This window comes from Labeo rohita, chromosome 1, assembly GCF_022985175.1.
Source record: "Labeo rohita strain BAU-BD-2019 chromosome 1, IGBB_LRoh.1.0, whole genome shotgun sequence".
Classification (NCBI taxonomy): domain Eukaryota; kingdom Metazoa; phylum Chordata; class Actinopteri; order Cypriniformes; family Cyprinidae; genus Labeo; species Labeo rohita.
The window spans coordinates 208,572-222,828 of NC_066869.1; the positions used below are offsets into that span (position 1 = coordinate 208,572).

At 41.3% G+C, this 14,257-nt stretch overlaps 1 protein-coding gene across 2 annotated transcripts; it reads right to left on the bottom strand.

The window, feature by feature from the left end:
* Positions 1 to 13: 13 nt before the first annotated feature.
* On the bottom strand, positions 14 to 4,209 carry sp6 (Sp6 transcription factor). 2 transcript variants are annotated; one of them, XM_051118996.1, is made up of 2 exons: positions 4,169 to 4,209; positions 14 to 1,297 (listed from the first exon to the last, which is right to left on the bottom strand). In XM_051118996.1, the coding sequence occupies exon 2, from the start codon at positions 1,196 to 1,198 to the stop codon at positions 341 to 343; it is 858 nt and encodes a 285-aa protein (XP_050974953.1). In that variant the 5' UTR covers positions 1,199 to 1,297; positions 4,169 to 4,209; the 3' UTR covers positions 14 to 340. The 2 variants fall into 2 exon arrangements, with proteins under 2 accessions (XP_050974953.1, XP_050974944.1); XM_051118987.1 differs by lacking the exon at positions 4,169 to 4,209 and adding an exon at positions 2,659 to 2,975.
* Between the last annotated feature and the right edge of the window lie 10,048 nt (positions 4,210 to 14,257).

Here is a 14,257-nt window from a genome sequence, read left to right on the forward strand (position 1 = left end):
TAGACTGATGTTTTATGGCACTATCACAAGACATATAAAAAAGACCAAAATGCTTTATCTTTATTCAAACTAATTACATATCCTCACTAAAAATCACAATTACGAAAATGCATGGGCAACACACAACATCTTAAGTTAATCAACAGAGAATATAAAACATAAAATGTACAAATATAAATAAAACTGATGATATAAAAGCGTTATGTATTTAATCCTAATGCCGTCTTCTACAGATCATTTACAAATGTGACTTTTCATATCAGTCGCCTTCAGAATGAAGAACGGCACATCCGTAAGTCCTTATTTATTGGTCATGTGACTCTTATGAGCGTTGGCGCGATTAACTGTTTGCTACCGTCGTGTCGTCGTCGCAGTTCTCTGATTCCGTCTTCACTCTGAGCAGTGACGTGGCAGCGGAGCCGCTTCCTGCCGCGGGCGGCGCCGTCGTCGCGGAGAGAGCGTCTTCGGCCGGTTGGCACGGCGACTCGTGCACGCGCACGTGTTTGGCCAGGTGGTCGGCGCGCAGGAAGACCCGCGGGCACGAGCTGCAGCCGAAGCGCTTGGCGCCGGTGTGCGTCTGCAGGTGGCGCTGCAGTTCATCGGAGCGCGTGAAGCGTTTGCCGCAGAACAGCCAGTTGCAGACGAAGGGCCGGTCGCCGCTGTGCCAGCGCAGGTGCGCTTTGAGGTGTGACGTCTTCACGTACGCTTTCCCGCAGCCGGGGATGTGGCAGTTGTGCAGGTGCTTGCGTTTGCCACCGTCACCGGCGCTTCCCAGCGACTCGGCGCTCAGGCAGTTGGGACAGCGGCAGGAGGCCTGACCGGGAGCACGACTGCCGGCGCGACGCTGCGATTTCGGGCGAGCGGAAGCGCCCGCGGCGTCCTGTTGCTCCTCCGTGGAGTAGGACGAGGAGGCCTGGGGGAGCGGCAGCAGATCCTGCGTCAGCGGTTCCATCTTAAAGCCTTCGGGCGGGTAGTGCAGGCCGGAGTGGGTGGGCCCGGAGGGCGGCAGGCAACACATTTGTGGGTCGGGCGTATAGGAGCTCATTGAGCTGCCCTGCGCTGGCCCCGCCCCCAGCCCCGCCCCCTGCAGGTCCATCCAGCCTGCTGCCGCTCCAGTGTGCACGTCCCACCAGCCTGACACGCTCACCTCCTCCTGCGGCGGTCCCGCGCGCAACCAGGGGTCGTACGGGTGGGCCATGATGAGTGCGAGCGAGCGAGGGACTGTGTGGGTGTGTGGGTGTGAGAGAGACTGTATCACCACATGACTGGGATGAGAATCTGAAATCACTGCTTGGACCTGTGAAAACACAAATAACCACACACACACAAACAGATCAGTTTGAGTGATTCGTGACATGATTCCTGCTTTCTCTGATGCCGTTTACGTGCAGTTCTTCAGTCATTAGTTACATGACAAGTGCATTGATTTACCTGTACATGGTGTAATTGCATGAGGTCACCAAATAACTGAATTCAGCTGAATTTACATTCTTTTGGACGTATTAGTGGTTGCGGCACTTTGTTACTTGAATGTTTGAAGATTCGATACCAGTGATTGTAGTCAAACAAAAACAGTCCATTATGCTGCTTCATATTGCAGACTATGATATTTGTTGTCATATTATTTAAGTTTATTATCATAAGCATAAACACAAAACTATTCAGAAAGTTTCAGGGTTTTTGTTATGCAGTCACTTAATTATCAAGCACTTTTTCATTTTTGCAACTGAAGTTTTGATCACAAAAAGAAAAGGCGCCGCGTCATTGTCCAGCGTTTGGAGCGCTCTTCATGGCGGACTGGAAGAGCAGCGTCTGTTGTGCTGATGAAGTGAGCTGCGGTTTGACTGTCAGCGTCTCCAAAGCCGCATTAACGCACAAACCTTAATACACATTTGAGCTTCGCTGACATCACTGGAGGGAGTTGGCGCGGCCGTTGGATAATGACCCAGCAAAAATATCTAGTGTCAAAATGAATAATTGCTGTCAGTCTTGCCAGTGACCGCCGACAAGCCGCTGTCCTGCTTGATCTGAAGCTTTCTGTTCAGATTGTCATGCATGAGGTTTGTTTTAAATCGTTGACTCACTGAACAGTCTGTTGTTGAATGTCACGTCTACAGCAAACACACCTTCACGGTGTAAAGTCACTCTGAGAATCGGTCCTGAACGAGTCTGTTACGGCAGCTAACGGTCACGCGCTGCTCACGTGAGCTACATTTACACCCAACCAATAATGCTCGTAATCCGACTGAAACACCTTCATGCAAACACCTCGATCAATATGAATGAAATCTCCATTGGACTGATGGTGTGAAGTAGTCCTGAAATATAATCCGATCAGTAGGTAGAAAACATGTGAAAACTTGAATAGAATAGAATTTCTAATCAATTGGACTCAAACATGTTTGTGCCGTGATGCGTATATTTACCAGAACCGGTTAGAATAAGATCTGTTTACACACACGCATTCATACGATATAAAGTGTATCTTTATTTGCATCTTAAGAACTGGTCAGTGGAGGCTAAATATCCTAAATATCCACTAAAAAACGAACTCTGCTGACATATTTGTCAGCTTTCCTTTCAGATATGTCAATAAGGCAAATTAACAGTTACACTAAAATAATGAATTTATTTGAAAATTAGTGCATGTAAACATACCTATTCTGAATCAGACCTCCGACTGGAGACGACGAGAATTCAGCAAAAAGTGTCGGCAGGTGAGACTCACCGACCACAATTAAGTTGTTTTGAGTCGCGAGTTAGACGCCACCTTAATGCATCCGTGATCTCAAAAAACACACACCTCAGCACTAACCACACACACACACACACACAGTTTCATTTTATTAGTGAACACATCTCATAGACGCAGTGGTATAAATCCCAGTCTCTACCACACTAAACCTGCCCAAATCAGCCTGGAAACACTGTTCAAATGCCCTCATGGCTCACTTCTCTGTTTTTATCACATTTGTGAGGACATTGGAAAACATTCGGACCTTGCAGATTTTACACACACACACACACGCACACACACACTCCTGCTGATAACAGCCTCTCGCTCCCTCACACCTGGACGCACCAGCCCTGACACACACACACACACACACACACACATAAACACACAGTAAACATGTTCAAACTTGACAGACACATCCGAATTTCAGAAGTACTTCCAAAGAGATGTGTCAGATATTATATATACAGTATGTGTATATAGTGTGTGTGTGTGTGTGTGTGTGTGTGTGTGTTTGGGACAAAACTGTATCCAGGTGTGACCTGAACTTGACACTCCTTTAAAGATGTAAACCATCAATTCAATATCAATATTCAAAGTTCAGTATGATTTTTCAGTTTTCTTATAGAGTTTAGTTTGGTGTCATTATAATAGACTTTTAGTAAATCAGTAGAAGACTTTGATATGTGTTCAGTGTGTGTGTGTGTTTATATGTACAGGAAGGCTCAGGATTGCAGCTGTAAAGATCTGTTGACAGCTGGAGTGTGTGTGTGTGTGTGTGTGTGTGTGTGTGTGTGTGATTTGTGATGAAAACAGGTTTAACTGTCTGCCAGAACTTCTCTGAAAACAGACAAACACACGCAGTCTGGCGCAAATCCACAACCTCCCACAATCACACGCAAACACACACACACACACACACACACACACGTCTCACAGACTCAGTGGTTTTCATACTAAGAAAATATTGACTAACCATACTGAGTATAACACTGCTGACGACAGGAGATTTGAAGCAGAACTTGATTTGGTCTGTTTCCGAGTCTTTCAGACAGTAAAGAGCTCTTTAAATGTCTTCACAACACATTTTTTAACATTTGTGAGGACATTTCTGACTAGAGACATTTCTGGCCTCTCAAGTGTAGCCACATCAGTACACACACACACACACACACACACCGTCCAGCATGTGAATACCTGTATCTGTCGTCATCAGCTCTAATGTTATATCAGCTCATGATGACGGTGAACTTACACATCAGCTGTAAATGCTCTTTATCCAAATTTTTAGTGTTTAATTCTTATCACATCAAAAGAAAGTAGAAAAGACATGAGTCTTGAATTGAAAAGCTTTAAAAAGAATTGAAAAACACAATGATAACAACATTCATGCAATATTATAAAGAAATGACTGATGAGAGAGAGTTTTACCTGCTCAGCTTCTCCTGATGAATGTGACGCCACTCTGGAAGCAGCACGAGTTTATGACAGTGAGAGCCACACCTCTCTCACACAAACACACACACACACAGTTCATTCATACACACTTTCATTGATGCAGCTCTGTCCCTGCCACACACACACACACACACACACACAGACAGTCAGAGCGGCTGCTCGCATTCGCCTCAACATGTCAGAGCGAGACCTCAAACTACCTGAAAGACAGACAGGAAACCACCCCCCCCCCAACAAATATTTTCCCACCGCAGAGAGTTCAAGTCTTTCTTAAGTGTTGTTTTATTTTATGCGTGATTTTATTGTTTATTATTTTAGACTGGTACAGTGCTTATAAAGTTTCATTAACGTCTAATATTCTGACCTGTGCTGCACTTTAAGCTGCATTTAATGCATGAATGTTGCTATACTAATAAAATGTAATAAAATGTGGTTTTATTATCATTTAAAAACATTATTATTATTCAAATATGTCTATTGTTATTACAATACTGTTTTATTAGTTGGACACACTCATATACATTTATGTTTGTTCATTTCTAATTTTGTGAGAACTGAAGGTTGTTTAAGGCTTTAAATAAGGTTTTTGCCTCTTCCTGCATTTTGTATAAATTGCATTTTCTTTCTTTTTATTGTGTATACATTTATATTGTGCAAAACTAAACTAAATTAAAAACGGTAACACTTCAGTTTAAGGACCAATTCTCACTATTAAGTAGTTGCTTATTAGTATGTGTATTACTTGCATGTCGGCTGTTTATTAGTACTTATAAAGGGCAATAATATTCTTTATAATCATATTTTAGATCCCTTAATCCCATTCATATCTAAACTTAACAGCTACCTTACTAATTATTAATAAGCAGCAAATTAGGAGTTTCTTGAGACAAAAGTCATAGTTAATGGTTGGTTAATAGTGAAAATCGATCCCCAAACTAAAGTGTGACCAAGAAAGCTGTGTGTAAAACTAGAAACCGTATCTGTGCTGTACAGACAGAGTGTTTGATAGACGCCGTCCTGAAATACCAAGGATCATTTCTTTCATGCATTAACATGTGTTCAAACAGAATATCGTTTCTAATGAAAGCTAGCGGGTTAGGGTTCGAGTGAGAAGACGCTGCACACACCGTTCAGCGCTGCGGTGGAGGACGCGGCCGACGATGGCAATGTCACGGGAGCACACGTATGAAAACAGTTTCAACAAACACACACGGTAAACATGTCCGAACTTGATAGACACAAGTCTACAAGTCCAAATTTTAAACATTGCAACAGACAATTGTCAGTGTGTGTGCGTGCGTGTGTTTGGCTATATACTGGGCATAAATAGTGAGCAGGGTACGAAAAATCACCACTAATAGATATCGCCGTACTTCCCGAGTTGACTGATTACATTAAGAATTTTTTTTGTATCTCATTTGAAAATGAAATGTTTTTTGAATATGCAAATGAGGCACTAATTAATTAAATATACACTTGTTTGTATACATTTCCAGAATCTTAATCTGAAGATTGGATAAAACCATAATACTGAAGAATACTGAAATACATAATTCTTGATTTTGTTGTCGTATTGGACTGGATTTCTCTTTTCTATCACTCTGTGAATCAGAAAATACTGTCAACAGGCAGACAACAAACACATTTCCACCGTCTTTTCAAAATGTTGTATAAATCAGTGTGAATGAAATACGACCTTCAGAATATGTCAAAGATACGGTTTTTTTTTGTTGGTTTTTTTACATATAGCTTTCTTGGTCACGCTTTCTCACTATTAACTCAGCATTAACTATGACTTTAGTCTTAAGAAACTCCAAATTTGCTGATGTCGAAGTGGCTGTGTCTCTTCTTTCTCAATGTCTCACTGAAATTAAAAAACGGATGTCTGAAAAGTTTCTCTGTCTAAACAGTCTGTAACTTTAAGTGAGGATGGCTAAACTAAAGAATGTGGAGGTGATATTCGATGCCAACTTAACATTTGATCCTCATGTTCGTTATACAGTCAAAACATCCAAATTGCGTCCCATGCTGATTTCTTTGTGGCTAAAAGTGAATCAACACATATTGATTATTGTAATGCTTTGGTGGCTGCAGCATCAAAAGCTACTCTTCATCAATTACAGTTGGTACAAAAAAACTGCGCTGTCACTTTTCGTTTTTATTTTAAGATTCTCATGTTTACTTATAAGGCATTGAATGATCTGGCTCTTCAATATTTGTCAGAGCTTTTAACCCCCTACACCCCTGCGCATGTTTTACCTTCTTCTGAAGCTGGTCTTTGAAATGTTCAAACAACTCGGCCAAAAATGATGGGCAATCGGGCTTTCTCTTCACTGGCTCCTAAACTGTGGAATTCCCTGCCCTCTGAGATGAGGAATGCAGAATCTCTTAGTATTTTCAAAGCATCCCCTAACACTCACTTTTTTTAGGGTAGCTTTTATGTGATTTATGTGACTACTCTGTTTTTTATTATATTGGCTTTGTGTATTTGGTTTGTTTTATTTGCTGCCTGTATTTTATGTGTGTGTTGCTACGTTTGTAAAGCGCTGTGAGAAGTCTCTTCTAAAGGTGCTATATAAAATAAAGTGTATTATTATTATTATTATTATGGAGAGGACTAAAACTGTAAAGTCTCGTGTTTGTATAAGAGCAAAACTCTTTAAATGGTTTTGGTCTGAGATTAAAATCTGTGCCAATACAAAAAAAACAAAAAAAAACATCAAGACCCGAAATCTCAAGTTTGACCAATGCATGAAAAAAAAAAAAAAAAAAAAAATTCTGCAGGTGTCTTTCCTTAAATCTGCCTCTCTTAAACATACAAACCCTCCCTAAGGATTCTCAGTTTTCTTGTAGAGCTGGTGTTAGTCTGGATCATTATAACAGACTATGAAGTGTGTTTCAGTCAAGATGCGTATAAAAGCAGCCGGCTGGACTGTAATCTCAGTGAATCTCAGACGGGTCGGGTTACCGCGGGTGAAGTGAGCGCATAAGGCTAATTTCATAGATTTTCTGTTTGTGTTGGCTGTGGGGAACTTCCTCCTCCTAAGATCGTATTTACACGGTGCAGCAACTACCGAATAACAGATTTCCAGCCGCGTGTTTGTCAGTGGAAATCCAGGAAATCCTACGGGCCGACATGCAGCGGTCTCACACACACACACACACACACACTCAGACGAACCTCCCCCTCTGCGGTGCCGTGTGTTTAGTGTTCAGAGAACCGGCCTTTGATAGTCAAGCACACCTGTATTTTCAGCTAGAGACTTCCTCCCTGCACACGCCCCTCTGCTTTGATTGTTAAAGAGCCCTGGCGCCAACACACACACACACACACACACACACACACACACACACACACTCACTAAACAACTCTTCATATCTAGGTGAGCGGCTTTCCAGGTTCCCACAGACTCACAGATGTGCGTCTCTCTCTCACGCTCATACACAAACACGGACAAAGAGTGAGAAAATGACGCGGATTGTGTGCAGATGTATCTATATCATGTTTGTTCAGCCATGTAAAGCTTTACTGTAAGCTTGAAGGCAATAAAGCTCCTTAAGACAGGCAGAGGAAGGCCAGCAGTGGGACGCGATCACCGGAAAACCAATCACACAGACATAAAACATTTGTGCGAAGGCCTTTTCGTTTTCCGAACTAATTTAACAGTTTTCTCTTATTTCATTCTAGATGTTTGCAAACTTTAGCTATGATATGTTTAATTCATATAGCACTTTTCACATGCTCCAGGACACTTTATAAAACCAGTAACATAATAGATAATCATGTCACATAGTCACAGACAGTCAATATAGACACACAGTCAGTTAAGTGGACAGTAGACATTTACCCAGTCCAGAAACAGAAGTGAATGCAGTTGCATATCATGGTACAACTGAGTACAAAATCAGACACTTAGCGTAGTACTGAATAAACGACGTAGAAAATGGACAGCATAAACAAACACAAAGAGTAGTAAAAGCAAGACAGATGCACGTAACAAGAATACGCTGAGAAAGCATTACTGGTAGTGCAGGAGACGGAAAGTGTCTAAAGAAACATAATTATGACTGGTAGTATTGGGTAAATAAGTAGGCTTTAAGTTGTGATTTCAGTTCAGAATTAGGTGATCGAGTCTTCAGCGCCAGTGGTAGAGAGTTCCATAGTTCCGTCCATTGAAGACAGACCAAATCTAGGTATGGTAAGATCACACCCTCAAGATCAAAGTGATCAAGACGGAATGCAAGGAGAAAATAAGTCCGAGAGATAGCAAAGAGCAAGGTCACTGAGTGAAGCTGGAGAAACGCTACTTTAGAAAGTTTACTAATGTAAACATCCTGGGTTGGTAAAGGATCAAGAGTAATGCCCAAATTTCTAATGGTGGCAGATGAAAAAATTGTTGTAGCATTGAGGTTAAAGCTGGGAATTTTAGCTTTTTGTTAGAGTTGGGGAAATTAAAATTTCTGTTCTGCTCAAGTTCAAGATAACGAAATAGATCATAAACACACATAGATAGTGATGTGCAAGCAGTACATACCTGAATTTGGTCAGCATAACAGTGATAATGAAAAACATAACGACAAATAATATGTTCAAGAGGCATAATGTAAAAAATAAATAGTAGTGGGCCGAGAACAGAGCCCTGGGGGACACCCTGTCTGAGTAAAACAGCAGGGGATTTATAATTGTGTAAAGCAATGTAGTTTTGTCCGGATAATGCAGCACCAGAGACACCTATCTCTGAAAGGCGAGACAGCAATAACGTATGACAGACAGTATCAAATTTAGCTACACAAATGATCAAATCAAGACAGTATCAAATTAATCTACACAATAAGTGCATTGCATTAAAACATTAGTTTGATTAATGTGTTAGTACATAGTACACAAAAAAATTTTAACTTAATTTACTTAAATTTTCATTTAGATTTTGCTTGTAAATATTACAAAAAATGACTAAGAAATGAAACACACAAAATTTAATTTTAAAAGATAAAGACTTTTATATATATATATATATACTCCAATAATCTACTGTGTGTGTGCACGTGGATGGGTGAAATGCAGAGCTCAAATTCCTTGTAAGGGTCACCATACTTGGCCACAGGTCACGTCCTTTCCTTTCCTAATGCTCTGTGTTGTAAAAATTGACCATGTCAGTAAAACTGCACTGAACTGAATCTGGGGATGACATGCATACATACATACATACATACAGAAGGCATGTAATGTGTATGGCAGCACTATTAGATTTTGAAAATCTTCAGTATTTCCATTCACTTGCTTTTTGTGTGTGAATTTATTCGACATTTAAGGTTGAAACCGGACTGTTAAGGTATTATTGATTTACCAATGTATAAAACAGAAACTGCTTGTCAGCTTGTTTCAGGTTCTGTGTTTGTAAAGACTATTACTCACACAAGACATGTAGATATGCAAGTAAAAATTAATCATTTAAATATCAAACTAATTATTGATAAATAGGAAACAACTGAATTTTTGCATTGTTTCCTACAATCAGTTCATATGTAAGTACATTCAAGCATTCAACCTGCACATCTCACTTTGATGTCAATAAGGACCTGTGTCAGTTTTGAGTGAGCTGACCATCAAGCTCTTGAAGCGCTTTGGGGAAAGAACACGAGGGAACGCTGAAGCTCAGATCATGAGATCATGAGATCATGAAATCTAACCCTCACGGCATCTGAAGTTCAGCCGGAGATGCCGTGTTTGCGGTGAGATTACAACTCAAGTTCCGAAGAGCATTTGAAGAAACCAGCGCTCACAGGAGACGCTGTGAAGAGGAAAACGAAAACGTCGAGCCGCTGCCATCTGCTGGAAACACACCTTCACTCTTCTGCCACCACTATTCACTTACAGTTATGACACAGATAATACTTTCATTTGTTCGGACTGACTGAATGATCATTTGTGTCTGATCAGTCTAAACTTCAGTTAGTTTGTTCTTTTGACACACAGGTTAATCTAAACACACACAAATGGCCTTACACGCCTGTGGATCTGTTCTTACACTATTTACAAATGGCAGTCAGTATGCAAAAAAAATCATGAAAGTCGGACTTATGAATCACAAATGATTGCTCTGTCCTCGTTTACTTGCCCTCATGTTGTATAAACCTGTGCAGTTTGACCTTCTTACTTCTGAGGAACACCAATGCACACTCTTAATACAGTGTTGTTATTAAATGACAATCTCAGTTACAGCCGGTTTGTTTTAGAGTCCCACTCATTGGATCATCGTGTATCTGTTCAGCTGTTTGTCTCAGTGCTGTGTCTGTCTGTGGTTGAACGTTTTAGACAGTGTGGAACAACCATCACAATCATGATCTTCAGAGCGCAAAGGTGGACGTAGACAAATGTCAGAGCAAGTCAAATGTAGTGCAAAGCACAACAAAAGCGAGGACGCTCTATCTGCTCTGTGATTCTGTCACCGTTTACTCAAGGCCTTGTTGTTTCTAACCTTTTGACTTTCTTAGAAGATATTGTTTTGATTGATTTGACTGAGGATGATATTCTGTGAATTGTATTCTCAGCTGTGCTTTAAACAGAGTGCACAGTAAAAATCACAATGTGGATCACACTGGTCTGACTTATGCTTAATGAATTGTGTTTCTCGTGAGCGGTTCCAGTTTAATTCAAGTTCTGAAATAAAACACTCCAATGGTCCTTTATAAAAATCCAGAAGTAAAAAAAATCCAGAGCTTCTGTCTGGAGCAGGAGGAGCGATCTTCGTACGGTTATCTACACATGCTGCTGTCGATTAGTGATGCTGTCAGAGCTGCCGTATTCCCACCTGAAAAAAAAAAAAAAGGGCATGTGCGATGAAGAACTACTGCAGTTGCAATTCGTTCAAACTAGTAATGCACTGCGATGAAAATGAATTGTCATGGAGGTGGTGATGTGGGATGGAGTAATAGTTATTTTGGAATATATTTGATTACCACTTCTCTTGCAACAGTGTCTCACTTTATTACTGCAGCGCATGGCATTACTTACATAACAAATAATGCAGGTAAAACAGACTTTAGAAGCGCTCGTCACCTTCGTGCGTTTGACCAGCAGAAGGCGCTAAAGTAAACCCAAAAGCTTCTAGCCGTCAATCCAGTGCATTTCTACAGAAAACCTCACTGCTTCAGTGTGCTTTGTTGTACCGCTTCTATCGCACACAATAACATCTAGAACAGAACAGCGAAAGTTTGAACATTCATCACCTACATGCCCATAGAATATGAGAGCAATAATCAGCTCTGCCAGTCACAGTCTGCACACAGATGTTTGTACTTCAGATTCATGAGTGACTTCAAGTCACAACACATTTCTACTACAGAACACTTAGAATTTCTCTGAAACAGACCTGGCAGTGAATTCAGATGAACCCACTGGATGTTTAGGAAGTGAAGTACATTGTAAAGTACACTGTCAAAGACTGCAAAAAATACTACGGTAAAAACCTTCGGTCAGCCGGAAGCTTCCTTCCTTCCATACGTTTTATGGGGAAAGCTGTAATAGATCAAACCTTACAGTAAAATACTGTTCAATGTACCATCTTTGAAGGTCAGAAAGAGCAGATCATGTTTTAATTTAGAGTGACATTCCCAGAATTCCCAGGGTGTCACGTGTGTCACGGTGTAGATTTGTCATGTGCTTTTCTCTTGTGGGCTTGTGTTATTATGGTGGTTGTCTGTTAAAGATAGAAAACAGATTCTAGTAGCAGCATGGGCTTGATCATTTAGCAGAAAGGAGCTGTTAGATTTACTTTGGGTTTTTATTTTATGACAGTTTTAAACAAAACTAAGCTAAAAAAAAAAAAAAAAGTGAAATCTACACACAGGAAGTTACTGTATAATAGTTCACAGAATAATACTGCAGATTCAGTCAAAATTGCAGTAATATAAGAAGTACTGTGAATACTGTGGAAAATTACAGTAACCAACAATGTGCTGTGTAAAAATTAAAAAAATTAAAAAATCACAGTAAATAATTATGTACATCCAGCTTAGTTTTCCAGGAGAGCAGGTGCGAGCAGTGTTTGGCTTCTGGTGTCATTCGCTTCCAGTTATTTTACATGTACAAAAACAGCCCGTTACACTACTTTATACAAACTTTTAATCATCATATTATTATTTTAACTTCAGTATCATAATCATGAATACACCCCCGGAACGTGATTTCACCGCACCGCCATACACTAGGGCTTTCTGAAACGCTGCCACTGGGATAGAGAAGGAAAACACAATACACTGGATATCACTGTAATTCATTTACATTTTCAGTTTAAATAGAGAATTCAGGAAGCAAATGTATTCTTAAATAAAAAAGAAATGACAAGAAGGTCATCAAGATTTTATTGTTTTCAACAATGTAAATAAAAAATAAAACTGAAAATATGGTTATTTTTTTCTACAGTAAGTTACTTGTCAGTTTCTGCCAGTTAATTACTGTGAACTCCACAGTCAGTTTCTTACAGTGCAGTTAAATACTTTAGTTAACATGAACTAAGAATGAACAATACTTTTACATTTATTAATCTTAGCTATTATTATATTTCAACATTTACTAATGCATTATTAAAATCAGAAGTTCTGCTTTAGTTAATGCACTGTAAACTAGCATGAAAAAAAAAACAATGAACGACAATGTATTTTTAGGAACCAACAAAGATGAACAAATACTGTAATAAATGTATTGTTCATTGTTTGTGTTAGTTAATACATTAATGTTAACAACCTTATCATACCTTATTGTAAAGTGTTACCACAATTATGCGTATCGAAATGACTTCCATGCTTATAAATTACAGAGAAATAGGGATATATACATATACACCGTACAGCGTACAGACACACAGTAAGTGTAACGTGGAGAGGGAGACGAGGGGATCCAAACGCACACTTTTATTAGTGGGACGAGGCAAAGACATGGTTAGACAGGCAGGTTCAGAACAATAACAAACAGGTATAACAGAGGGATACACAAGAGAAGTCCGTGAGGCTGGCGTGGATCGATCAACGGCGAACATAGTCCATGACGTGCGACAGAAGAATAATCCTTATAACGAGCAATAATCCAGAAAGGCAGGCAGCGAGACCGACGAAACGAGATAGCCAGGCAAGAATACTAACACACAGGAAACCAGGAACTCAGGATACCAGGAAACACAAGAAACTAGGAACTCGGAAACTTAGAAAACTAGGAAACTACGGAAGACAGTACTAAATGCGACTGATAAATCTCCACAATTACACTCCACAATACACGGCGCTTGCCGAGTGAAAGTCCGGGGCTTTTATAGGGTTGCTGATTGGCCACAGGTGTCTGGCGCAATCAGCGTGGTGGATAGTGGGAGATGCAGTCCGGGGTGTAGTGCAACAGTCTGTGTGTAATAATGGAACGAGAGCGACATCTGGTGGTGAGCGGACCGCAGGTCACCGACCAGATTTGTGACATAGCCCCCCCCAAAGAGCGGCTTCCAGACGCTCCAATAGAACAACAGTCCAGGGGAGCGGGGGGGCGGGAGCGAGACAGGACGAGGGTTGGAGGACCAGGTCCATGCGGAGGACACGGTAACTGAGGCAGGACCAGCAGAGCAGGAACCCTCCAGGGCGGAGCCGGAGGCGGAGCAGGAGGCGCCGGGGCCCTCCGAGGCGGAGCAGGAGGCGCCGGGGCCCTCCAGGGCGGAGCAGGAGGCACCGGGGTCCTCCAGGGCGGAGCCGGGGCCCGTGTCATGAACTGGGACCTGGGGAGAACAGGGACAGAGGAGGCAGACAGAATAAGGGGAGAAGCAGAGAGTGCACACGTTAACGCCGCCTCCCTGGGAGGTTCTACGGCGAATGCCGACACCTCAGGAGGCATGGGCGCAGCTTCTCCGGCGAAAGAGGTCTCTTGAGCAGACTCGTGGTCGGACAAGACCTCTGTAACAGACTTGTGAGCAGACGGGCCCTCAGGGGCGGACTTGTGAACGGACTTGACCACAGGAGCAGACTTGTGAACAAACGTGACGTCAGGAGCGTAGTGTGCAACCCATATACTGAGAATGGTGATCG

Coding starts and splice junctions, on each gene's coding strand:
- sp6 (XM_051118996.1), bottom strand. CDS start 1,198: ATGGCCCACCCGTACGACCCCTGGTTGCGCGCGGGACCGCCGCAGGAG.